This window comes from Saimiri boliviensis, chromosome 2 (assembly GCF_048565385.1).
Source record: "Saimiri boliviensis isolate mSaiBol1 chromosome 2, mSaiBol1.pri, whole genome shotgun sequence".
Lineage (NCBI taxonomy): Eukaryota > Metazoa > Chordata > Mammalia > Primates > Cebidae > Saimiri > Saimiri boliviensis.
In genome coordinates, this window is record NC_133450.1 from 186,433,265 (window position 1) to 186,457,999 (window position 24,735).

Genomic DNA, 24,735 nt, shown 5'->3' on the forward strand with positions numbered 1-24,735 from the left:
GTAATTTGAAATTTACCACTTGATGTGCCTTGTTCAGTTATTGTGTTAGGTCCACCTGGATCCTTTCAGACTGAGGTTTAGCTCAGTTTTAAAATTAAACATTTCTTTGAGATTTTTATTTTATTTTTTTTTATTTTTCAAGAATTCCTGGCTGGCCTACCACTATTGCAGGCTAAGGAAGGATTGCTTGAACACAGGAGTTTGAGACCAACTAGGGCAGCATAGGGGGACCCCATCTCTATAAAAGGAAAATTAGTTGGATATGGTGGCACATGCCTGTAGTCCCAGCTACTAAGGAGAGCCGAGCTGGGAGGATTGCTTGAGCCTTGTGAGTCAAGGCTGCAGTGAGCCGAGTTTGAGCCACTGTACTCCAGCCTGGGTGACTGTCTCAAACAATAAAACCAAAACAAGAATTTCTGTAAGTTAGATATTGGATCACCTTAATTGATGCTGATGCTGTAATTTTTCTGTCCCCTTTCTATCTTTTTGTGTTTGTGTTTATGGTTTTTTTTTAAAATTTTTGTGGGTACATAGTAGTTATGTGTATTTATGGGATACATGAGATATTTTGATATGGGTATGCAATATGAGATAAGTACATCATGGAGAATGGGGTATCCATTCCCTCAAGCACTTATTCTTGATGTTACAAACAATCCAGTTATATTCTTTTTTTGAGACAAGGTCTGGCTCTGGCGCCCAGGCTGGAGTACCACACAGTGCTGTCTTGGCTCACTGTAACCCTTTCTGCCTCCTGGGTGGAAGCCACCCTTCCACCTCAGCCTCCTGAGTAGCTGGGACTATGGGCATGCACCACCATACTTGGCTGTTACAGAGACGGGAGTCTTGCCATGTTGCCCAGGCTAGTCTTAAACTCATGAGCTCAAGTAATCCTCCTGCCTCGGCTTCCCAATGTTCTGAGATTACAGGTGTGAGCCACTGTGCCTGGCCCATGTATATACTCTTAGTTATTTTTAAATGCACAATTAAATATTACCATTATTTGAGACTCACTTTGTCACCCAGGCTAGAGTGCAGTGGTGCAATCTCGGCTCACTGCAGCCTCTGCCTCCCAGGTTCAGGCAATTCTCCTGCCTCAGCCTGCCGAGTAGCTGTAATTACAGGTGTGTGCTACCATGCTTGGCTAATTTTTGTATTTTTAGCAGAGACAGAGTTTCGCCATGTTGGCCAGGCTGGTTTTGAATTCCTGACCTCAAGTGATCCACTTGCCTTGGCCTCCCAAAGTGCTGGGATTACGGGTGTGAGCCACAGTGCCTGGCCAATAAAATATTGTTGACTATAATCACCCTGCTGTCTTACGAAATAGTAGGCCTTATTCATTCTTTGGTTTTTTTTTTTTTTTTTGTACCTATTAACCATTAGCCCCCCACTACCCTTCCCAGCCTCTGTGGTAACCATCCTTCTACTATCTGTGTCTGTGAGTTCAATTGCTTTGATTTTTAGATGCCACGCATAAGTGAGAACATGTGATGTTTGTCTTTTTGCATCTGGCTTATTTCCCTTAACGTAATGATCTCCAGTTCCATTTTGTTGTTGTTATTTTTGTCTTTTTGTTTTTTTCCTTTTTGTGGAGAATGGGATCTTGCTATATTACCCAGGCAGGTCTCAAACTCCTGGGCTCAGGCTGTCCTCCCACCTCTGCCTCTCTAAGAGCTGAGATTACAGGTGTGAGCCACAGTGCCCAGCCCATCCATGTTGTTACAAATGACAGGATCTCGTTCTTTTTCATGGCTAAATGGTACTCCATGTGTATAAGCACATTTTCTGTATCCATTCATCTGCTGATGGACACTTAGGTTGCTTCCAAATCTTGGCTGTTGTGAACAGTGTTGCATGGGAGTGCAGATTGTGTTTACGTTTTATTTTCTGGGACATATCCTTAATTTACAACTTCAAAAAAAAAAAAACCTAAATCTTACAGCCTTTCACGTAATTAATTAATTTTTCTCCCTGAACCTGATAGTAGGTGATTATTTTTTAAAAGATGGAATTTTTGTCCCCTAGGCTGGAATACAGCTTACTGCCCCAGCCTCCTGCCTGGGAGTACAAGTGTGTACCACAGTGCCCAGCGAATTTGTAGAGATGGGGATCTGTTTGCCCAGGCTGGTCTTGATGTTACTGGGCTCAAGTGGTCTCCTGCCTCAGCCTCCCAAAGTGCTGGGATTACAGGCATGAGATACTGCGCCCGACCTTAGTTTGTTTATCATCATTTCAGTGGGCTTTTGGGAAGAGATGGTAGACATTTGATCATTTTAGTCTGGTAAATGAAATTCCCCCTTTGAAAATTCTAATGGACTTAGATTTATTCCACAACTGTTGATGAAGACCAGTAAGTGTAAAGCCAAGAGCCAGGCTTGGGGATTTAGAAATGTGCATGACATGGTAACTGACCTCTGCAAGCTCACGTTAATGTAATGTGATAAGTACTTTGCCAACAGTGGGACCAAAGCTCTGTGGGACGGTAAGTGGCAGTGTGCTTGCCAAGTTGTGCACACATATTAGCAATGGGTGAAAAGGAAGTATATGGAAAGACTTGGCAGAAGGTGTCTTGATTGAGGTCAGGCTCGAGGGCTGCATAGGTATAGAAAGTACTGCTACCATCTGAAGCCTGAGAGCATGCTCAGATTCTTTAGAAGCTTTAGCTCTAATATTTGTCTTCTCTCAGAAACTTACTCTCTCAAACGCTCATATTTAATTTGGAAAGATTTTGCAATAATTCTCATTTTTGTCTAATTTCTACTTGGTTACACATATGGAACACTTTAGTCATTGAGTATGAAAATCCATTTTAATGCCAGAGTCAATCTTTGCCCCCTCCAGGAACTAAATTTTACCATTCTTTTATTGAAAAAATAATGGCAAATGGCTACCATGAATGCGGTAATGGTGTTTAAAAAGTCCTATCTATATTAATACTAAGAGTATTATATATATTTGAAAATGGTATCCTGGATTAAATAAATTTGGTGAATAACTGGAGAACCTAAACACTGTTGATGAGGGACCCTTTTAAACCTTGTCCATCTGTTTGGGGTCTGCTGGATTAGCCTATTGCCTGTCGGATTCATAAAACATTTATATGAAGGTGACATCTTATTTTGTTTTTCCCTGTTCAAGGAAAGTATCTGTTAGGATAGATGATACTTTAAAATCATTCATTACTCTCCCATGCATCTTTTTTTTTTTTTTTTTTTTTTTGAGACGGAGTTTCGCTCTTGTTACCCAGGCTGGAGTGCAATGGTGCGATCTCGGCTCACCGCAACCTCCGCCTCCTGGGTTCAGGCAATTCTCCTGCCTCAGCCTCCTGAGTAGCTGGGATTACAGGCACGCACCACCATGCCCAGCTAACTTTTTGTATTTTTAGTAGAGACGGGGTTTCACCTTGTTGACCAGGATGGTCTCGATCTCTTGACCTCGTGATCCACCTGCCTCGACCTCCCAAAGTGCTGGGATTACAGGCTTGAGCCACTGCGCCCGGCTCTCCCATGCATCTTTTAAAAATATATGGCCATAATTGTACAGCATGTACAATTAGTGAATATATCTTATTTTTTTCTTTATTAAGACAAGGTCTTGCTTTGTCACCCAGGCTGGAGTGCAGTGGCACATCTCAGCTCACTGCAACTTCCACTTCCTGGAGTCAAGTGATCCTCCTACCTCAGCCTTCCAAGTAGCTGGGACTACAGGCTTGCACCATCATGCCCAGCTAATTTTTGCATTTTTGTAGAGCCAGGGTTTTGCCATGTTGTCCAGTCTGGTCTCAAATTCCTGAGCTCAAGTGTTCTGTCTGCTTTGGCCTCCCAAAGTGCTGGGATTACAGGCATGAGCCACCGCACCCGGCCTATTGTTTCACTTAATACAGATGCTTTCTAAGTACCTCATTTTAAATAACTGTCATACTTATTTTATTTTTCAAGAATTCCTGGCTGGCCTACCACTTTTGCAGGCTAAGGAAGGATTGCTTGAACACAGGAGTTTGAGATCAATCAGGGCAGCATAGGGAGACCCCATCTGTATAAAAAGAAAACTAGTTGGATGTGGTGGCACATGCCTATAGTCCCAGCTACTAAGGAGGCTGAGCTGGGAGGATTGCTTGAGCCTTGTGAGTCAAGGCTGCAGTGAGCCGAGTTTGAGCCACTGTACTCCAGCCTGGGTGACTGTCTCAAACAATAAAACCAAAACAAGAATTTCTGTAAGTTAGATATTGGATCACCTTAATTGATGCTGATGCTGTAATTTTTCTGTCCCGTTTCTTTTTGTGTTTGTGGTGTTTTTTTTTTAAATTTTTTGTGGGTACATAGTAGTTATGTGTATTTATGGGATACATGAGATATTTTGATATGGGTATGCAATATGAGATAAGTACATCATGGAGAATGGGGTATCCATTCCCTCAAGCACTTATTCTTGATGTTACAAACAATCCAGTTATATTCTTTTTTTTGAGACAAGGTCTGGCTCTGGTGCCATATGTTCATTATTTAACCTAATAACCTGTGCTTGGATATTTGGTAGGTTGTACCTAATACTTATTACAAGTGATGTTGAGATGGATATATTCCTGTACATAAATATCGGTTTGCATTATTTCTTTAGTCAAGCTTCCTAGAAATAGGCAACTGGATCAAATAATCTGAACAGTTTTCTGAATTTATTTTTTGAGACAGAGTCTCGGTCTGTCACCCAGGCTGGAGTGCATTGGTGTGATCTCAGCTCACTGCAACCTCTGCCTCAGTCTCCTGAGTAGCTGGGATTACAGGCGCACGCCACCATGCCCAGCTAATTTTTGTATTTTCAGTAGAGACGGGGTTTCACCATGTTGGTCAGGCTGGCCTCAAACTCCTGACCTCATGATCTGCCTGCCTTGGCCTCCCAAAGTGCTGGGATTATAGGTGTGAGCCACTGTGCCCGGCCTAGTTTTCTGTACTTATGCCACGTTTACCTAGAGAGTACCAAATGATGTTTCTACCATTAGGGTATGTGAGTACTGCATATATGTTTAAAATAGATATGATTTTATTTTTTATTTTTTATTTTTTTTGAGATGGAGTTTCGCCCTTGTTACCCAGGCTGGAGTGCAATGGCGCGATCTCGGCTCACCGCAACCTCCGCCTCCTGGGCTCAGGCAATTCTCCTGCCTCAGCCTCCTGAGTAGCTGGGATTACAGGCACGTGCCACCATGCCCAGCTAATTTTTTGCACTTCTAGTAGAGACGGGGTTTCACCATGTTGACCAGGATGGTCTCGATCTCTCGACCTCGTGATCCACCCGCCTCGGCCTCCCAAAGTGCTGGGATTACAGGCTTGAGCCACCGCGCCCGGCATGATTTTATTAAAGTTTGTAATTTGCAGTATTCTGTGTATATGCCTGCATCCCACCAGGCATTCAGGAAGCATTATGAGAAGGGTAGGCAGTTGAAGAATAGTCCTGGCCCCTTCCTGGCTGGGGAACGTCATGTGAGAGTTGGCATTGCTCTGTGGCTGTTGGTATTCTTGAGCCCAGGTTAAAGCTTGCCTCTTAAGAGGGAGACACAATCTTAGACTTGCCAAGTGGCTACACTGTTGTGATCCAGTCCCTGTGCCTTGTTCTTACTCTTGTAACCTAATGACAGCCCTGTGTCTGGCCTGCCGAGATGTGCTGTGGGTGAAGTGGTTACGCACAAACAGAATGGGCTCTAAGGCCTGTAGCCCTCCTGGCTTTTCCCAGCATACTTTGAGGAGAGCATCTGGTTATATCTATGTAATTTTGAACTTGCTTCTAGGACAGAGGGCTTCCTACCACCTAACCATGCTCTCTCCCCCCACCCCCATAAAAATTTTTTTTCTCTGAAACATTTTCCCTGGTTCTTAGGACATGCGCCAAGCTGTAAAAGAGCTTGTGATCTTGTTATTATGGTGGATGGGTCCTTTGGCCTGGGAGTGTCCTGTCTTCCTGCCTTGGGCCTGATTCGTGATCAGAAGTGGTGGGGGAGTTAATCACAGGACTCTGTATGCCTGTCACATTGAGGTTAGTAAGTTCTAGTGGCAGGGAGCAGGCTGCATGTAGCTGGTGGGCAGGGCCGTTAAGAGTCCAGATTCCAATCCATGGGATCCAGTCTGGTGTGGCTAGCATACCTTCAGTCCTGGTGCTGTAGGATGGTAGCTTTAGTAGGTAACAAAGCACAGTATGTGATGTAGGGCAGAGGTGTGGAGTCCCCTTGATACCCTGGGTTCCTGAGCTGTCTATGCATGAGAACTACACTCACAGCCTCTGCCCAAAAGTAGTCGAGACTTTGGGATAGAGTTAGCTCGAAAGGGGAGTATTTGAAGTGAAGAATGACCCCTCAGAACTGATACTTGAGCCTGGGAAAGGGATAATGCTGGAGAGAAACTCTTGCAGCCAGCTTGGACATCAGTCCTGGGGGCAGCCACAACTTCTTTCAACTCAAGTGCTGGAGATTTGGGTATGCAAGGGCCTGTGGCGGTTGTGGCGCTTTCTCCATCACCAAGATGGGAGGATGAGGGCAGAGCAGGGCAGCCACAATTGCAGGTGAACTTCGAGCCTTTTCCCTCTTGACACTCCGCCACCCCTCTTCATTCCCTTTCGGGATGTCTGGCTAGCAACTTGGCTGTTTCTTCCAACCCGACTGCTTGACTTGGGGCTTGAGTAGTGTCAGAATGCCAGCCCCTGGACGAGGCTGCTTCAGTGACTTCTTTGGGGACCCAGGTCTTCTTGCTTTGATCTTCTTGTTTCTCCACTACCAGGTCACCCCTCCTAATTTCTCAGTGTCACAAGTGCCCAACATGCCCAGCTGTCCCCAGGCCTATTCTGAACTGCAGACGCTGTCCCCCAGCGAGCGGCAGTGTGTGGAGACTGTAGTCAACATGGGCTACTCATACGAGTGTGTCCTGAGAGCCATGAAGAAGAAAGGAGAGAATATTGAGCAGGTGAGTGGCTGGTCAGTCAGGAGGGCAGGCTCAGACCTGTGGAGCTGGAGTCGTGTCCTGCCCGTGACCTAGAGCCCCTCAGACTTGTAGCACCAACCTTTTCTGTGAGTTTGTGAGGACACGGGGCATGTTTTAAAGGAAGGCAGCAGCCTTGGGAGCAGTACTTCTTTTGGAAGCTATTCTGGGATCCAGGCTGAGAGAGACCTCTGGGAAATTGGAGCTGTTCTCCAACTACCCTGCTTTCTCAGCCTTGCCAAAAGGAGCAAAGCTAGGCTTGGGGTATGGTCAAATGTCTCCTTCCAGGAATTTTTATCCTGTCATATATGGCCAGAGTGTTGAATAGGGTACCAGAGGGTTAAACCTTGGCGACATTTTCTGACTTGGGCTGTTTCTTAGAGGAATAGCCTGCCCAGGCTGTGGAGTTGACATTCAGGTAGGTGTGTCAGCTGTGGCTGCAGCTCCTTTGGAAAATGGCTACTCAGTTTAGAAGTGGGTACCTCTCTGTTCAGTAGAGTCACTGGGGTCCTGTTGTGTTGGACACAGTCAAGGCACAAAGTCAGATCTTATCCAGTTTCTGATAGCCTGGGGGGGATGCGGGGAGCGGACTTCACACACTCTAATTTGTTGAGATCTCTTGGAAAACACAGCAAAGAATAGTAGTACGTGCTAAACTCTTGTTTCTTTTCTTAGATTCTTGACTATCTCTTTGCACACGGACAGCTTTGTGAGAAGGGCTTCGACCCTCTTTTAGTGGAAGAGGCTCTGGAAATGCACCAGTGTTCAGAAGAAAAGGTAGGAATCTTCATACTTCATGGGGAACCCTCTGGAAAGCAGGGACTAAGTAGTCCATCCTGGTTTTCTCTCCTGGCCCATACACAGCCTTTATGCTTTGCCAGTAACTACATGCAGAAGCAGTTAAAGGGCAGAATCTCCAAGTATTCGATAGGCTGAGGCCTGTGTTTGGCTTGGTTGAAGCATTGGGTTGAAACCTTCAGAATCCCAGTGAAAGGAACAAAGCCAAACTTTTAGATGATGAGGGAGGAAGATTGCTGCACTTTTTGTCTAGACTGCTCCCTGGAGAGCAGCCATTTCTGGGTTCAGTATCCTTCCTTGGTGGGAAGATGAATGTGGGTGATGGGACCCAGATAGAGGTCAGCGAGAGTGAGCTGGGACTGGGCTGACTCCTGAGGGTTGATGGGCTGTCACCAAACCCATCTGCCTTGGTTTCCTCCGTGGCCCACCTTTGCTTGCTAGGGGACCTTATGGAGACTCACCGGGGCCTGGGGGAAGGATGCAGACATCCCACTGTCCCCCAGTCCCCCTGCTACCCCACACATTCCTTCACTCAGCTGTGCTGTGTCCTCACCCTTTTCTTTAATCTGTATTCTCTTCTCTCCCTTAGATGATGGAGTTTCTTCAGTTAATGAGCAAATTTAAGGAGATGGGCTTTGAGCTGAAAGACATTAAGGAAGTTTTGCTATTACACAATAATGACCAGGACAATGCTTTGGAAGACCTCATGGCTCGGGCAGGAGCCAGCTGAGACCAGGCCCTGCCTAGGCCCTGCTGCAGAACCACCATCCCTGGGAGGCCCTGCAGAGCCCACCTGTGGGGAAGAAGGGGCAGCTTCCAGATGTTCTTTTGGGGGTTAGAAGGTCAGGTGTGGAGACTGTGCTTGCCAGGCTCTATGAGCCTAGGCCCTGAGCTGGGAAGGTGGGGAAGATTCGAGCATGTGAGTGCCCCCAGAACTGTCCTGGCTCCTTCCGTATTAAATGTATTTGCATTTTAAGAAGTGTCCTTCCCACCTCTGCCCTCCAGAAAGACTAGGATAGTCTTTCTGGGGTCCTTACATCCTCAGCTGAAACCTGGCCTAGCTGCCGAGAGGAGCTGGGGAGACAGGGCGGGAGGGCCAGACTCAGAGCTGCTGTGGAGCTAGGTGCTTCCCCCTTCCCCGAGACTGGGTGGACTGAACTCCAATCAAGTTGAATGCAAGTGCAAGATTCTTCCAGGGTTTTAATTTGTCCCCTCCTAACAAAGTCTCATAGTGTTACACTGGTTCTGCAATGTCTCTGAGGTGTGAAGAACACACTTTTCCTCGTGGGGCCCAGAGTTTGCCTTTTCTGCCAGGCAGTCACCATGCTTCACTGTCGCAGCCTTTCTTTTGGCTTGGTTTGGACCACAGTCCTCTGCTACCCAGGGTTTTAGAGCCCCTGCTCTAGGAAACAATTGTTAGTTCAAGAAATCACTGGCCCCTTCCCAGCACATTGAACGAGTGAGCAGACAGGCCATGATTTAGTTGGCCAGCACTAACTCCACCTCTGTTCTCCTTGAACAGCCTCCCCTCCAGGCCACTGCTTTAGGATGACACAATGAATAACACCTAGTCATAGAAATCAGTCTCTTTGGTTTGTTTTGTATTATGTGTACATCATTTAAGATCTAAATACAAAGGATATACAGTCTTGATGAATCTAAAATAATTTGCTAACTATTTTGATTCTTCAGAGAGAACTACTAATAAAAATCTAAAAGGTATGTCTTGCTGTGATAATTATTTACTACCAAGGCTATTTTATGGGAGTGGGGAGCTGTGTGGTGTATAAAAGGATTTCTTGCTTAGATTTGCTGGGGATAGAATAGGACTTAACCATTTTCTGTTTCAGAACTTTCTTCCCACTTAAGACCTGTCTTGGTTGTGGTCTGCAAAGGCAAGACTGAGTCGTTTAAACCTGACCCAGCTCTGTCTCTGGATCATGGACATAGGCCTTCCTGACTGTTGAGTTGGGATAGGCCGGGCCTTCAGGGGGATAACCCAGGAAAAGCAGCAGCAGCCCTTTTACAGTGAACAGCAGGCATTTATGCGCCACAAACAGGACTGGATTGAAACTGTTTTACCAGCTCTCAGTGGTGCTATTGTATGTGATAGAATGGGATTCATTCCTAAAGTAAGTGTTCTTGTCTTTAATACGGTGCCATTGTCCCACTTCAGCTTTTGGCTAGATTAGATCTTTCAAGGTTTTTAGTGATCATGTGAGGAGAGGCTCGGGAAACACCAATAAGGATGCCCTCTGGCGGTCAGATGAGGGAGTATCAGGCTGACAAAGGGCAGCTGGGCCACGGTGCTAGTCCCAAGAGCCATTTAACCCTTCTCTTGGCCTTTTAATTAAGCCCTCCTTTTAAAACCTTAAAAAGGTATCCCTTATCTGAAAGAAATAAAAATTCACATAATAATAGGCATTTGGGCCAAGGCTGTGACTCATGAATCTCCATTTGACTTAGGGTGGCTTTAAAGTAATTGGCACCTGGAGGCTACTTTGTCTTCACTGAAACTGAGCTGCTTCCTGCTAAAAAGATACACAGTAGGCAGAAATTGGCTGAAGGCTTGTGTGTGTGAATTCTGTTTCAGAGGCCTCAGGCTGTTGAACCGAGCACTCTGTGCCAAGGTTCCCAGCTCAGGCCCCTGAGAGGCAGGGTGGCTGGGCAGGGTGTCCTAGATGAGGGCCAGGCTAGGAAATGGACTATTCTGTGAGGGGGCTTGGAGTGAGGTGTCCCAGACAGGAGCCGGGAGCTGCCATGGAAGCATGAGTGTATCGGGCACTGTACAGAGGCCTTTCATGCCTGCCGAAGTCAGAAGAGAAAGATGTGTGACACAGGCACCCTCTTCTGTCTCAAAACTGGATTGCAGGAAGGGAAAGGAGCTGTAAGCATAAGGCCTACCCCACATCTGCTGCTGTGACACATCAAGTCAAGGTTTGTCCAATTTACATTTTCAAAAACGCTAAATCCCAAATTCAGTTTCTAAGGGCTGAAGGGGCAGAGCTCACCCCACCGGTCCCACTAGCACCATGTTTTAGTTTGGGCCAGTGTTTAGCCTTCTAAGTTAGGCACAGAATTCAGCTGGTGAAGCCTCTGGGCTCAGCATGTTGTCTTCTCTGTCTTGTGACCTCTAACCTCTAGGTTACCACTGACCACCCCATTCTCTGATCCCCAAAGTTAGAAACATCTTCAGGGTTATTAGACTTAAATATGTTCCTACAGGCAAGGGGTCAGTTAAGCAAATTCTCTAGGTTCAAGGGAAAGGTGTTAGGTTCTTCAACCTGGCCCACCCTTTCTTGGAGGTGCTCCTATGCTTGGAACTGAGGAGGGACAGGGGCCTGGCCCTGAGGGAGAGGGTGGGTCCTAGCCGAGGCCATGTGGGGCTGGGGTGAGGCTGGCACAGGCAGGACCAGCATGTGGGTTCTGGTGTTTGCAGGGAGGACCTGGCAAAGGCTCCTCCAGCCCCTGAGATTCCAGCACAGGCTCCTGCAGGACCTCTGCCATCTCAGTACAGGATCTGGCTCTAAGATGGCACTGTTCCCTCAGGGGCTGCGGCGGGCCTGTGGCAGGTGAGATAGAGCTGCAGCTGGCTTCTCAGACTCTGGATGCATTTGGATTTCAGAACCATGATTTCATCCAACTGGGTCACAAAATCTTCAAAATCCTGAGAAGGAAACAAGGGACATATGCAGCTTTTGCTCTTGCTGGTGCTCTGCTAGATCTGCTTTTCTAGTCCCTCCTCTTGCAGGAAGGTTTCAGAACCCAGGCCACTCTCCCAGTGGGAGAACACATAGAATAGTTGCTACAGCACAGGGTGGGGCCCACTTCTCTGCATTTGAGACACTTTCCAAGTAGAGGAGTATTTTGTAGGGCAGAAGGGTATTTGGTAGGAATAACTACGTGTGGTAGGCAGCAGACTGGTCAGTGTTAGTCACAGGGAGGAGCCCCGACAAACCACCAGGAAGGCAGCTGACGATAGAGGCTGGAAACATTTTGGCCTGGGAATAGTGCGTGTTGCACCATCTTCCACCTGTATCTCTACTGAAGCTGTCCCAAAGGCATGGCAAAAGGAGGCTCAAGGCCTCAGTCACTTAGTGTGTGCCAGCAGACCCTTTCCCCACACAGCCACAGCAAACAAGGATGACCAAATTAGCTGCAGGCTAATTCCCAACAGCCAGTGAGTGTCCAGTCAGGGCTACTTACGTTAGAAGCCAGCTGGCTCATCAGTGTCTCCTCCTTGAAGCCAAGCTCAGCCATTTCATCCAGCTGTTCCTGGTGTGCTCGGATGACCACCTGCCTGGGAACACCAGAGAGAACACCGTGATTCTCCTAGCCTCTCATCCTCTCCTGGGCAACTTCTCTGGAGCTGATCTCATTTCTAAGCTGAGAGCTGCCTCTGCTGAAAATGGTCAAGGTTTTGACCAGGGCCAGCTTAATACGAGTACCAATGAGATACAGGGAAGGAGATGGGCTTCCCAGCTGTACTGAAGGGCAGGGCTGGGTGCTGCTGCTCTTCCACAGGAGCTGCCTGTATCTCAGTTTCCCTGCAGAAAGGCTCTCAAGGCTGTGACTGCAGCTGGCATACTTGGCACAAGATGGTGCCTATTGCCTAGTCTATCATTTCTACTTCCTGTAGAGGGCCTGGGACCAAAGCAGAGGGTTGGAGCTAGAAGCAGACTAGCTCACCTGTGTACACCTGCATGGCCTTCTCTTTGTCCATGACAAAACAGTAAGCTGGAGAGGAAAGTGGGTGCCAAAGGGGCTCAAGTCTTAGGAAAGTGTCCAACTTACTGTGCTTGCTCCCAGGTGGGCTGATGGAGTGTTCCTGCAGTCTTGGGAGAGCAGCTGAGGGCCAGGGGAGAACCTGGCCTTGCTAAGCACCTTGACATCGGCCTGGGTTTGAGCCATGTGACATTCTCATTGTTGCAAGGCAACTTGATGGAGTCTGTGGACAAACCAATCTCCTGCCAACCAAGCCCTGTAGGATGTTTTCTCCTCTGGGCCCAGAGCTGGTCAGCCACATTACTACTTCCTGTTTGTGGGGTGAGTGTAGGTCCAGAATTGGGTACCCCTGCACATATGGTGGAGAAGGGCTTTCCTAGGAAACCCCAGGAGCCATCCAGCCCCATCTCCTCTGCATCAGCATCATACTGCTCACTACCCACATGTTTGTGGGAGAATAGTGCAGTCTCTCTGCTCTGGCAGGCCTCTCCCAGGTCTGCCTCCCTACCAGGCAGCTTGTCAGCTGGATGCTGACGGATGGGTGATGGGGACAGAGCTGGAAGATCACCGCCAGGCTTATTATCAGGGGGAGATGAGGACAGCCACAGGTGCCCAGTTGCTGAAGACACTGGCAAGGCTGCCTCTTGATCACCAGATGGCACTGTGTGGCCCACAATTGGGCCCCTGGTGCTCTCTGCCACTAGACTGTGCATAGCCCCATCCTGGACCAGCTGCTCCAAGGGAGGTGAGCCTTTGTCATCTGGGTTCTCCAGAAGGGACATGGTGAGGGGAGCCATGAGTCCAGCATATTCAGTGTGCAAGCCTAACTGCTCCCTAGGGTCCTCTCCTGGGACAGGATGACTGTTTTTCACAGTGCTGATCACCTGGATTAGGCTGTCTATGCTGACTTCTCTCAGAGGTGTGGTGACTGTGTCTCTTTGGTCTGGGGATCCAGGAACTGCCATGTGGGGCAGTGAGAAAGTGAAACCATCTTCCTCTGGGGATGGAAAGTTGCCCTCATTCTGCCCAGAAGTCTCACTTTGGGAGGCATCCTGTCTGAGATCAAAGGAAGAGCCTCCACCTCTTTCCTGGCTATATATGAAATCTACCTGTGAACAGTAAGGCTTCTCTGCCAGGCTGTCTCTGGGAGAAGGCCCTGAGGAGGTGGAGTACTCTCTGCTCCAGTCCACGGGCACCTTACTTGGGCTGCAGCTGTGATCGAGTGCTGCTCTTCTGTGGTTTATGGGGTCCCTGGAGTACACCCAGCTTTTAGTTAGACCTTTCTTGTCACCTTCTGTCCTGGGGCAAGAAAACAGACTCTGCTGTCTTTCTGCCACCTGCTTCTCAGGACCCTGCCTCCACGTCTGGTGTAAGAAGAATGAGTCTTCGCTATTCTCCAGGGTACTCCTTTGCTTTGTGGTCCTCTGACTAGAGACGTGTGAAAAAGAATCTTCGCTGAAATCACTGTCATCAAGGTCCTCTACTTGGGCTCCATCATGGTTTTCAGAGTAAGAGTGGAACAGAGGGGAAGTCTCGTTTGTGAGCTGACCCTCTGAGGGCTTAGACTGGCATAAAGACCTTTTCAGTGGTGGGTATTTTAACTTCTGTTGGAGGAGAGGTGGCTGTTGGAACTGCTGGTGATAGAAACGCAAATGTTCCTCCCTCTCCTTCTGATGTGGCGGGATGTTTGTCCAAGCTTCAGGGGCAGGCCTCTGGCTGTCTTGACTGTGCTCTGCTCTGTGGTGGGTGTTGCAAAAGGAGAGCTCAACTCGCGACACAAGCTGCTTCTGTACTGGCTGCATGGTCTGCACTTTCTTGCACTTGGTAGACAGCTTACCACGCACTAGGCCTTCTCCTTGGCCTGAGGCCTTGCTTCCCCACCCAAGGGCAGTTTTGCTGCCTATTCGATTTTTTTCAGAGCACAATAGTGCTGACTCTTCCGCCTGTTTTTTGGCCAAATGTCCAGACCGCACGGTTCCTTTGACAGGGCTAGTATGAACGACCCACTCTTGTGAAGGACTCCCTCTGGAGCCACCCCTTTTACCAGAGACCTTAGGTGCAGAAGTAAAAGGAATGTTAGGTGGGTGGCTGGTCAGAGGATGGGCCTTCCCTCTCATGGAGCCAGGGGCTGCCACTGTGAGTGACTGCTGAAGTCCCAGCTTGACTTTTTTGGGAGAACATTTGTCCCCTGGCAAGGCCACAGGGGAGCTCTGAATTCGTTTTGGAGAGGAGTTTCCAGATGTCCGATTTCGACTGCTTGCTGAAGTGCAACACTTAATGCCTTTCTTTAGTTCTTTGACCCTGTAAATAATCATTTTATGTTAAGTGTGTATTTTCACATATTCTGCAATTCCTTTTCTATAGCTTTCTGGGAAAACAAAAACCAAAGAAAAGTATTACAAGGATTGAGAGTTATTTCTTTATCTGGGATAGAATAAGAGGAAAAGGGAACATTCTGTTTCAGCATGAGATTCCCCTCTGTACCTGAATGAAAAAGAGCAGTGTTGGCTGGTTGTGGTGGCTCACATCTGTAATCTCGGCACTTTGGGAGGCTGAGGCAGGAGGATCGTTTGAGCCCAGGAGTTAGAGACCAACCTGGGAAACATGGCAAGACCCTGTCTCTACTAAAAAAAAAAAAAAAAACTGGCCGGGCGCGGTGGCTCAAGCCTGTAATCCCAGCACTTTGGGAGGCCGAGGCGGGTGGATCACGAGGTCAAGAGATCGAGACCATCCTGGTCAACATGATGAAACCCCGTCTCTACTAAAAAAAAAAAAAACACAAAAAATTAGCTGGGCATGGTGGTGCGTGCTTGTAATCTCAGCTACTCAGGAGGCTGAGGCAGGAGAATTGCCTGAACCCAGGAGGCGGAGGTTGCGGTGAGCCGAGATCGCGCCATTGCACTCCAGCCTGGGTAACAAGAGCGAAACTCTGTCTAAAAAAAAAAAAAAAAAAAAAAAAAAAAAAAAAAAAAAAATTAGCCAGGCAAGGTGGTGTGTACCTGTAGTCCCAGCTACTGGGAAGGATGAGGCAGGGACGATTGCTTGAGCCCTGGAGTTCAAGGCTACAGTGAGCCATGATCGCACTAGTGGACTCCAGCCTGAGTGACAGGGTGAGACTCTGTCTTTAAAAAACAAACAAATGGGGCCGGGCGCGGTGGGTCACGCCTGTAATCTCAGCACTTTGGGAGGCCGAGGCGGGTGGATCACGAGGTCAAGAGATCGAGACCATCCCGGTCAACAAGGTGAAACCCCGTCTCTACCAAAAATACAAAACTTATCTGGGCATGTGGTGCACGCCTGTAGTCCCAGCTACTCTGGAGGCTGAGGCAGGAGAATTGCTTGAACCCAGGAGGCAGAGGTTGCGGTGAGCCGAGGTTGCGCCATTGCGCTCCAGCCTGGGTAACAAGAGCCAAACTCCGTCTCAAAACAAGCAAACAAACAAACAAAAAAACAAATGAAAACCAGCAGTGTCTTCTCTGAGGATATCAGTATGTACCCAACATTCCATGATCAGAAGAAGCCTTTTGGAAATCACCACAGCCCACGTAAGGGACAGGCCAGAGACGCCAATCTCAGAAGTGCACTGTGTTCATGCAGAGCTCACACTATGCTTCCTGGAGAGGGGCCAACTCAGGAGTTTTTGTCCACCACTTACCTGCAATTCCACAGAGTCCTCTTTTTCTGCAGACCACCTCTTTAATGCTTCTCTGGGAAAATGAGTTCCCTCAAATCTTTAGGAAGCAAAACCTCCAGAAACACACAGGCTTGTGCTCATTCCATTAAGGGAAAAATGACCTGTTTACTCCCAGGGTTTCTGAACCTTAGCACTATTGACATTTTGTACCAGATAATTATTTCTTAAAACATGTTTAGCAGCATCCCTGGCTTCTGCTCACAAGATGCCAGTAGCACTTCTTCCAAGTCATGGCAATCAAAAATGTCTTACCTACTGGGAGAGGCACATGTGACCACAGACTTAGAGATAGAAGGGACCCCAGCAGATATCACAGTCACCTGGAAAGAGGCCTGGCCAGGCAGGCAGAGTTGCTGGCTCTGACATCAACTCCGAGTGAGCCTTTAGAAAGATCCTACCCTTCTCTCAGTCTCAGTTTATCCTCTAGTAACATGTCTGGGCTGGGCCCTTCCAGACATACATAGCTCTAAGTGATTCTGCCTTGACAGGTAATGTCTTCTATTTCTTACAATTCAGGCTGATGCCAGAAGGAAGAAAACATCACTGAGCCTTCCCCCCGTTAATATTTCACTTCCCCCTAGCCATTAAAAGCCAAGGATGGAGTCAACTCCTGAACAGGGAATGTGTCATCTTCCTCTTGTCATGCTTGCAAAGTGATAGGGCCTACCAGGTCACAGTCTTCAAATGACTAATTGCCAAGAACAAGGCTGTGGTGCTCAACGTCAGATCCCTATGTGTGTGTGAGTGGGAGAGACATGTATGCATGTGCACACACGCACATACACACTTACACACAACCTGCCATCTGGTAGCCGACTTACCGATCAGCATAGCGCAAGGTATTCAGAGTGTGTTCAGTGGCCACGTGACTTGGTGAGATGTTGGCAATCATGCAGGTTTTGGCATTGCCAATGAAAGAGTCCTTCAGGACCTGTGCAAAACAGAGGGAAGTCAATGAATGAAGTCAATTAACAAAATCCATATTGACTACTTACTAGGTGCAGAATGCTGGGCCATAGTTCCCTTCTGTCCACAAAAATGTAATTCACAAAAGAAGAAATACAAATGGCTAATAAACAGAAGAAGGTACTCACCACATCACCAATCCAAAAAATGCAAACAAACCATTTTAAAAAACCAATATTTTTAACTCCTAAGATTAAGAGACTAATGATGCTCTTCCCTGATGAGGGTCCAGGGAAACGGGTACTCTTCTACATTGCCATGTACCATGAACTGGACAAGCTTTCCAGAGGGCAGTTTGGCAATATATATCAAAATGTAAAAAAAAAGCCAGGCACAGTGGCACTCACCTGTAGTCCTAGCTACTCAGAAGGCTGAGACAGGAGGGTCGCTTGAGCCCAGGAGTTTGAGACTAGTCTGGGCAACATAGCAAAAACCTGTCTCAAAAAAACAAAACAAAACAAAACAGGAAAAAATATGTATACTCTTGGTTTGGCAATCACACTCGTAGGACTTTATCCTAAGGAGATAATTGCTCAATTGACCTAAAAAAGGTATATGTGACATTCATTACATTATTTATAATAGTAATATTTAGTAATAATCTAAGTATTTATAAACAGGGAGCAAAATATACACTGAATATAATTAAACCATTAAAAATGATTATACCTGTTCTTAGGAACACAGAAAGGTATCTAAAGCTTGTATCTTTGAGGGAAAAAGTTATATGATTCCATAGCTCTGTAAGCGGATCCATATGAGTCTACATGGTGGAGAGATGACTAAATGGAAGTTCGTTAATGTGGCAGTGGTTATCACTGAGGTCTGGGATTTTAAGTTACCTTTTACTTTCTTCTTTATACTTGTATGTACAGTTGGAATTATTATGTTTTAATTAAAAAGAAACATTTTCTTGGAATGGGGAACTTGTCTTAAAAAATAAGAGAGCTAGCTGGGCGTGGTAGCTCATGCCTGTAATCCCAGATCCCAGCACTCTGGGAGGCCGAGGCAGGTGGATCACCTGAGGTCGGGAATTCAAGACTAGTCTGGCCAACATGGCAAAACCCCATCTCTACTAAAAATACAAAATCACATGTGCATGGTGGCACACACCTGTAGTCCCAGCTACTTGGGAGGGTGAGGCAGGAGAACTGCCTGAACTCAGGAGGTGGAGGTTGCAGTGAGCTGAGATCACACCACTGTACTCCAGCCTGGGCAACACAGCAAGACTCCTTTAAAAAATAAACAAATAAAAAAAATAAAAGAGTCAATGTCAGAATCAGGACTAACCACCTATAAGTAGGTTTCCTGTGTCCTTTGTTAAAATCATGTTTGAGAAGACCTAACTCATAGATCAACAACTCTGATGGGTAAGAAGTCATGTTCTTACAGGTTCTGCCCAGGTCCCGTGGAACTGCTACCCTAGCTGCACAGAGTAAAACTGCCCACCTGCGGGGCTGGCTTCATCCTGCAGCATACAAAAAGATCTTCTCCTAGACATCCCTCTACCTTGTCTGTTCTCCACTGTGCACACGACACAAAGTGAAAAAGAACTCATGGCGCCCACAACTGTCTTCACAGCTGTTTACACCTAGGTAGGCCCACCCATGCCACTCTTCCGCAACCATTATGAATGCTGATTTAACATCTATTGGTGTTTTCTGTTAATAAAGAGGCACATTTTCATGACAGAAAAACAAAACAAAAAAACCCTTATTTGTTCCACTAAGAATAATCATAGCTAACATTTATGTAATTTTTCTGTGTAGTGTTTTTTTCCTTGTTGCATATTTTAAAAATGATAAAAACACTTAGTGGTCATACAATATATGATCTTCTAACATGAAAAGTCGCAGTTTCACCTTTATTCCCATTGTTACTTCCAAAGAGATCCAATGCTGTTTCTTCTGCATCTTTTTAAACGTTTTTCCCTGTGTGGCTATGTAATGATAGAAATCACATAGGCAATCACATTATTACCTTGTTCTACAGCTTGCTTTTTTCACATCACAATAGATCCTGGTCATCTTTCCTATCAGTACATGTAGAAAATCTAGCCCGTTCATTTTAACTGCCTGAAGCCATTATTTTTTTTGTGCCAAAACACTGGTCTAAGTCTTAGAGCCAAGAAAGTAGCAAGTACAGCTACACCACTCTATTCAATGCAAAGGCTCAGAGACTCCACTAATTCAACATTTTCTTTTCTAAGATGAGGTCTCATTTTGTCACTCAGGCTGTAGTGGTGTGATTACAATTCACTGCAGCCTTAACCTCTGAGGCTTGACTGATCCTCTTGCTTCAGCCTCCCAAAAGTAGCTGGGAACACAGTCACGAACCACCACATCCAGTTAATTTTTAAACTTTTTGTAGAGATGAGGTCTCCCTATGTGGTTCGGGTTGATCTGGAACTCCTGGACTCAAGCAATCCTCTTGCCTTGGCTTCCCAAAGTGCTGGGATTACAGGCATGAGCCACTCTGCCCTGCCCTACACTGGAAATAAACAGAAAGGTGGTGACCAGAACAGCACTGCTGTCCCCTAGGAACCCCTACTGCCCCAAACTGCAGATATCTCTGCCTGAGTCTGCACCTTTCTAAAATTCTATTATAGGCTGAGTATCCCTTATCTGAAATGCTTGGGAAGAGAAGTGTTTTGGATTTCAGGTTTTTTTTTTTTTTTTTTTTTTTCTTTCAGATTTTGGAATATTTGCATTATCCTTCTGGTTGAACATCCCTAATCCAAAAATCTGAAATCCTTTGAGCATCATGGCACTCGAAAAGATTTTAATTTTGGCCAGGCATGGCGGCTTACATCTGTAATTCCAGCATTTTGGAAGGCTGAGGAGGGCAGATCTCAGGAGTTCAAGGCCAGGCTAGGCAACATGGTAAAACCCCGTCTCTACAAAAACCAAAACCAAAAACGAAAACAAAAAATTAGCCAGCCATGATGGCATGCACCTGTAGTCCCAGTTGCCTGGGAGGCTGAGGTGGGAGGACTGCTTGAGCCTGGGAGGCAGAGGCTGTAGTGAGCCAAGATCATGCCACTGCACGCCAGCCTGGGTGACAGCAAAACCCTGTCTTAACAACAACAACAAAGTTTTGATTTTTGAAGCATTTCAGATTTTCAGATTAAAGATACTCAGCTTGTAGACAGAGTTCCTGGAAGGAATGTGACTACTTTTTCTTCTCCTTCTCTTTTCCCCACTGTGCTCAGCATCATGTCTTTACTGACAGTGGATGCTCGACTGAATGAACATATACATGAAATAAGGAAGAAATGAATGAATCAGAACAAACTCAAGGCTCACATTTAACTTTACCTGAGTTAGTTTGCTTTGCCTGAAGGGAGTATGGGTGTGTTCCTGATCCAGTGCTCGGATACATTCCTTCAGCTGCAAAGTGAGAGAACAAGCACATCAAAGATCACGTGCAAAGAAAGAGTAACAGATCTGATGCCACCTCCAGAGGAAGCTTGTTTTTCTTCAACAAAACACACTCAGACAATCCTCCCAAAGGAAGTCAAAATGGCCTGTAGTTTCCATTCAACAAGAGAAACCAAGCTAGATTGGGAAACACCATCCTGTGCAGCCTAGCCGAAGGCCTCTCAGCTTAGAGGCTGGGATCCTAGGATTGGCTCTGCCTTGATGGCAGGGAACACACAGATCCTGGGACCTACCCTCAGGTCCCAGAGTTCAAGCTCCTGTGGTGGTAGTTCTGACTTGTTGGCTCCTTTTCTCTCCTCACACTCTTCTCAACTGTTGATGTACTTAAGTAGACAAAATATCTATATCCACTTCCCCACTCCCTGCTCACACAGATACACCTTTTGGTGTAGATTCAAATATAGACTCAGATATAAACTATCTGAATGGGGTAGGAGAAATTCCAGAGTCAGAGCTAGGAGGAAACTGAGAAATCACCTAGGCATACCCCCACATTTTATTTATTTATTTTTTCTTGTTTTTTTTTTTTTTTTTTTTTTGGTGAGATGGGGTCTCTGTACATTGCCCAGGCTGATCTCAAACTCCTGGCCTCACATGATTCTCCTGCCTCAGCATCCCAGAGTGCTGGGATTACAGCCAGCACTTTGACTATACACATCAAATCAACCCCTTCATTTAAAAAGAGCAGGGTCTATGGCCCAAAGGCAAAGGAATGTTACTTGCTCCTGGGTGCACCCCTCAGTGAGAAGTACTCACTGGACATGACTGAGGACAGCAGAGATTTGGATATGTGGACCATATATCCAGGGGAAACACTCCCATCAGAAACAGCTGTGGAAATTGCGGGGGAGGGGGGCAAGAAGAGGAGGAGAGAACTTCTATTTCTGAATGATGTATTTAGGCTAAAAGATAGTAAAAGAAAAGGAAAGGAGCTGGGTGCAGTGGCTAATGCCTGTAATCCCAGCACTTTGGGAGGCCAAGGTGGGTGGATCATTTGAGGTCAGGAGATCGAGACCAGCTTCGCCAACATGGTAAAACCCCATCTGTCTCTACTAAAAATACAATAATAATAATAATAATAATAATAATTAGCTGGGTATGGTGGCATGCGCCTGTAATCCCAATTACTTAGGAGGCTGAGAAAGGAGAAAAGCTTGAACCTAGGGAGTGGAAGTTGCAGTGAGGTGAGATCACGCTACCACACTCCAACCTGGGTGACAGAGTGAGACTCGTCTCAGTAACAAAAACAAAAACAAGAAAGGAGGGAAGAAAGTAGAAGCAATCCCTTGGAAGTGCCAGTGGTGGGAGTCCACCAAGAATAGGCAGTTTGCCTCAAGACTGTGCTATGGCTATTCTTAGCAGCAGCCATAGATGCCTGCAACTGCCCTACCTCTATCCAAGAAGCTGTGAGGTATAAATAGGTGTAAGGAAATTTCCTCTTTTATTTATTTACTTATTTTATTTTTTTTTGAGACAGAGTCTCACTCTGTTACCCAGGCTGGAATGCAGTGGCAGGATCTCGGCTCACTGCAACCTCTACTTCCCACATTCAAGCGATTTTCCTGCCTCAGCCTCCCGAGTAGCTGGGATTACAGGCATGTACCACCACGCCCAACTAATTTTAACGCATTTTGTTAGTAGAGATGGGGTTTCACCATGTTGGTCTGGTTGGTCTCAAACTCCTAACCTCGTGATCTGCCCACCTTGGCCTCGCAAAGTGCTGGGATTACAAGTGTGAGCCACCTCGTCCAGCGGAAATTTCCTCTTTTATTAAAAATCTATCCAGTATTCCCCAACTTCATCACTGGAAAGATTCTCCCCTTGGGATGAATAAATAATCAAACCCTGCCCTTCACAGACTCAAATTCAAGTGTGGCCACCGATCCCTATAAGCATTTTTTTTTTTTTTTTTAAATAAAAAGATGGTGGCTCCCTCTCTCACCCTCCCAACTTATCCCTCACGAGGTCTGGAAAGAATGTACCTAGCTGGAGACTTCAGTTCTGAAAAAAATAAAAATAAATAAATAATGTGGTGGGGTAAAAGGCAGCATAGGCAGCTAGAAAAAGGAATGAGGAAGAGCTCTATATACCGTCATGGAGTGATCTTGAGGATATTGTTAAGTGACAAAAGCAAAACAGTGCAAAAAAGTGCAAAACAGAGTTGAGAGTATGTCAACATTTTTTCTAAGAAAAAAGGTGAGTACACAGAGAGAGACAGAAAAATGATTATAAAAGGGGAGGAAGGTAACGGGGTTGATAGTACAGAGATAGAAACTATACTTCTCTGAATGTGGCGTATTTTACAGTTTTTACTTTAAAACCACGTAAATTTTTTTGCTTTTTTTTTTTTTTTTTGAGACAGAGTTTTGCTCTTGTTACCCAGGCTGGAGTGCAGTGGCGCGATCTCGGCTCACCGCAACCTCCGCCTCCTGGGTTCAGGCAAGTCTCCTGCCTCAGCCTCCTGAGTAGCTGGGATTACAGGCACGTGCCACCATGCCCAGCTAATTTCTTGTATTTTTAGTAGAGACGGGTTTCACCATGTTGACCTGGATGGTCTCGATCTCTTGACCTCGTGATCCACCTGCCTCGGCCTCCCAAAGTGCTGGGATTACAGGCTTGAGCCATCATGCCCGGCCCTTTTTTTTTTTTTAAAGATAGGATCTCACTTTGTCTCTCAGGCTGGAGTGCAGTGGCACAATCACAGCTCCCTGCTGCCTTGAATACCTGGGCTCTAGTGATCCTTTCACCTCAGCCTCACAAGTAGCTTGGGCTAGAGGTGCGCACCACCATATCGGGCTAATTTATAAATGTTTTGTAGAGACGGGGTCTCCCTATGTGGCCCAGGCTGGTCTTGAACTCCTGGGCTCAAGTGATCCTCCTTCCTTGACCTCGCAAAATGCTGGGATTATAGGTGTCAGCCACAGCTCCTGGCCTACATAGTTTAAATAATTACAAAATAAGGTTAAATCCAAATAAATAAGGCAATTCTTAAAACCAAAACCAAACAAAATGAACCTAACACTATAAAATTGGTAGGCTTAAACACAGAGAATTATTCCAAGTGATTTTACAACATAATATTATGACTGTACATCCTTAGGACACAACCCAATTAAAAAAAAAAACCTGCAAAAAAATCTTGAATGGAATTATCATATTATAAATAATGTTAGCATTATTTTGAAATACTTATATGTTAAAGTAGAGTGAATAAACGTTGTTAGGAACTAAGATTTCTAGCATAAGAGAAAAAAGAGACAAATATACATTTAAAGAAATTAAAAACCTTATAATTTTAATTTTTTTATTTTTAAAAAATATTATTATTCATTGGCTTTCTTCAGACCAGATACCTTATTTTTTGAGACAGTTGAGACAGGGTCTTGCTCTGTTGCCTAGCCTGGCTGCAGTGGTGCAATGGTGCAATCATGGCTCACTGAAGCCTCAACCTCCTGGGCTAAAGCAATCCTCCCACTTCAGCCTCCCGAGTAGCTGTGACTACACACATGTGCCACCATGCCCAGTTAATTTTTAAATTTTTTGCAGAGGTTGGGGTCTCATTATGTTGCTCAAGCTGGTCTCAAACTCCTGGGCTCGGAGTAATCTGTCCACCTTGACCACCCAAAGTGCTGGGATTGTATGTGTGAACCACTGGGCCTGGCCTGCAATCTTAATTTTAAACTAATTTATTACTATGAATCCCACATACATTTTTCTCTTTCAAAACAAAAAATCACATCTTATTTTTTAGCTCTGTTCATTGAAAAGGCTCAGAAACAGGACTAACCCAGTAGTGATAAGCACCCCTAGCACATAGACTGAAGTCACTAAATACCATTTCCTTCTCAAAGAAACCAAGGCTCATTGAAGAAATGGCTGATTTGATGTCTAGGGAGGAAAATGAACAAAATGAGCCTTAGAACATAGGTTCTTGTCATATCAGAAAGCCAGGAAGCTATCAAGAACAAGTAGGCTTGTGTCAAAAAGACACAGGAACATTCTTGAAACAGCACCTATTGGCCATATATGTGGAATTTAAGCATATATATATATATATATATATATATATATATATATATATATAATGATTTCAATGAGTTTATAATAATACAAAAAAGTAAACAACAACAACAAACTTATGCTTAGGTAA

The 24,735-nt window shown here is 45.8% G+C and overlaps 2 protein-coding genes across 6 annotated transcripts in view; one reads left to right on the forward strand and one right to left on the reverse strand.

The window, feature by feature from the left end:
- Positions 1-9,482, forward strand: part of UBAP1 (ubiquitin associated protein 1) — an 81,151-nt gene extending 71,669 nt beyond the window's left edge. For both annotated transcript variants that reach the window (XM_039474798.2, XM_039474797.2), the window contains 3 exons: positions 6,765-6,947; positions 7,638-7,739; positions 8,350-9,482. In XM_039474798.2, coding sequence (XP_039330732.1) covers positions 6,765-6,947; positions 7,638-7,739; positions 8,350-8,490 — 426 coding nt within the window. In that variant the 3' untranslated portion in view covers positions 8,491-9,482. The remainder of the gene's footprint in view (positions 1-6,764; positions 6,948-7,637; positions 7,740-8,349) is intronic.
- Positions 1,547-24,735, reverse strand: part of KIF24 (kinesin family member 24) — an 80,370-nt gene continuing 57,181 nt past the window's right edge. For all 4 annotated transcript variants that reach the window (XM_074394983.1, XM_003943845.4, XM_074394985.1 and 1 more), the window contains 5 exons: positions 20,463-20,534; positions 17,001-17,110; positions 12,555-14,786; positions 11,967-12,060; positions 1,547-11,427 (listed from right to left, as the gene is read on the reverse strand). In XM_074394983.1, the coding sequence (XP_074251084.1) occupies positions 11,287-11,427; positions 11,967-12,060; positions 12,555-14,786; positions 17,001-17,110; positions 20,463-20,534 (2,649 nt within the window). In that variant the 3' untranslated portion in view covers positions 1,547-11,286. The remainder of the gene's footprint in view (positions 11,428-11,966; positions 12,061-12,554; positions 14,787-17,000; positions 17,111-20,462; positions 20,535-24,735) is intronic.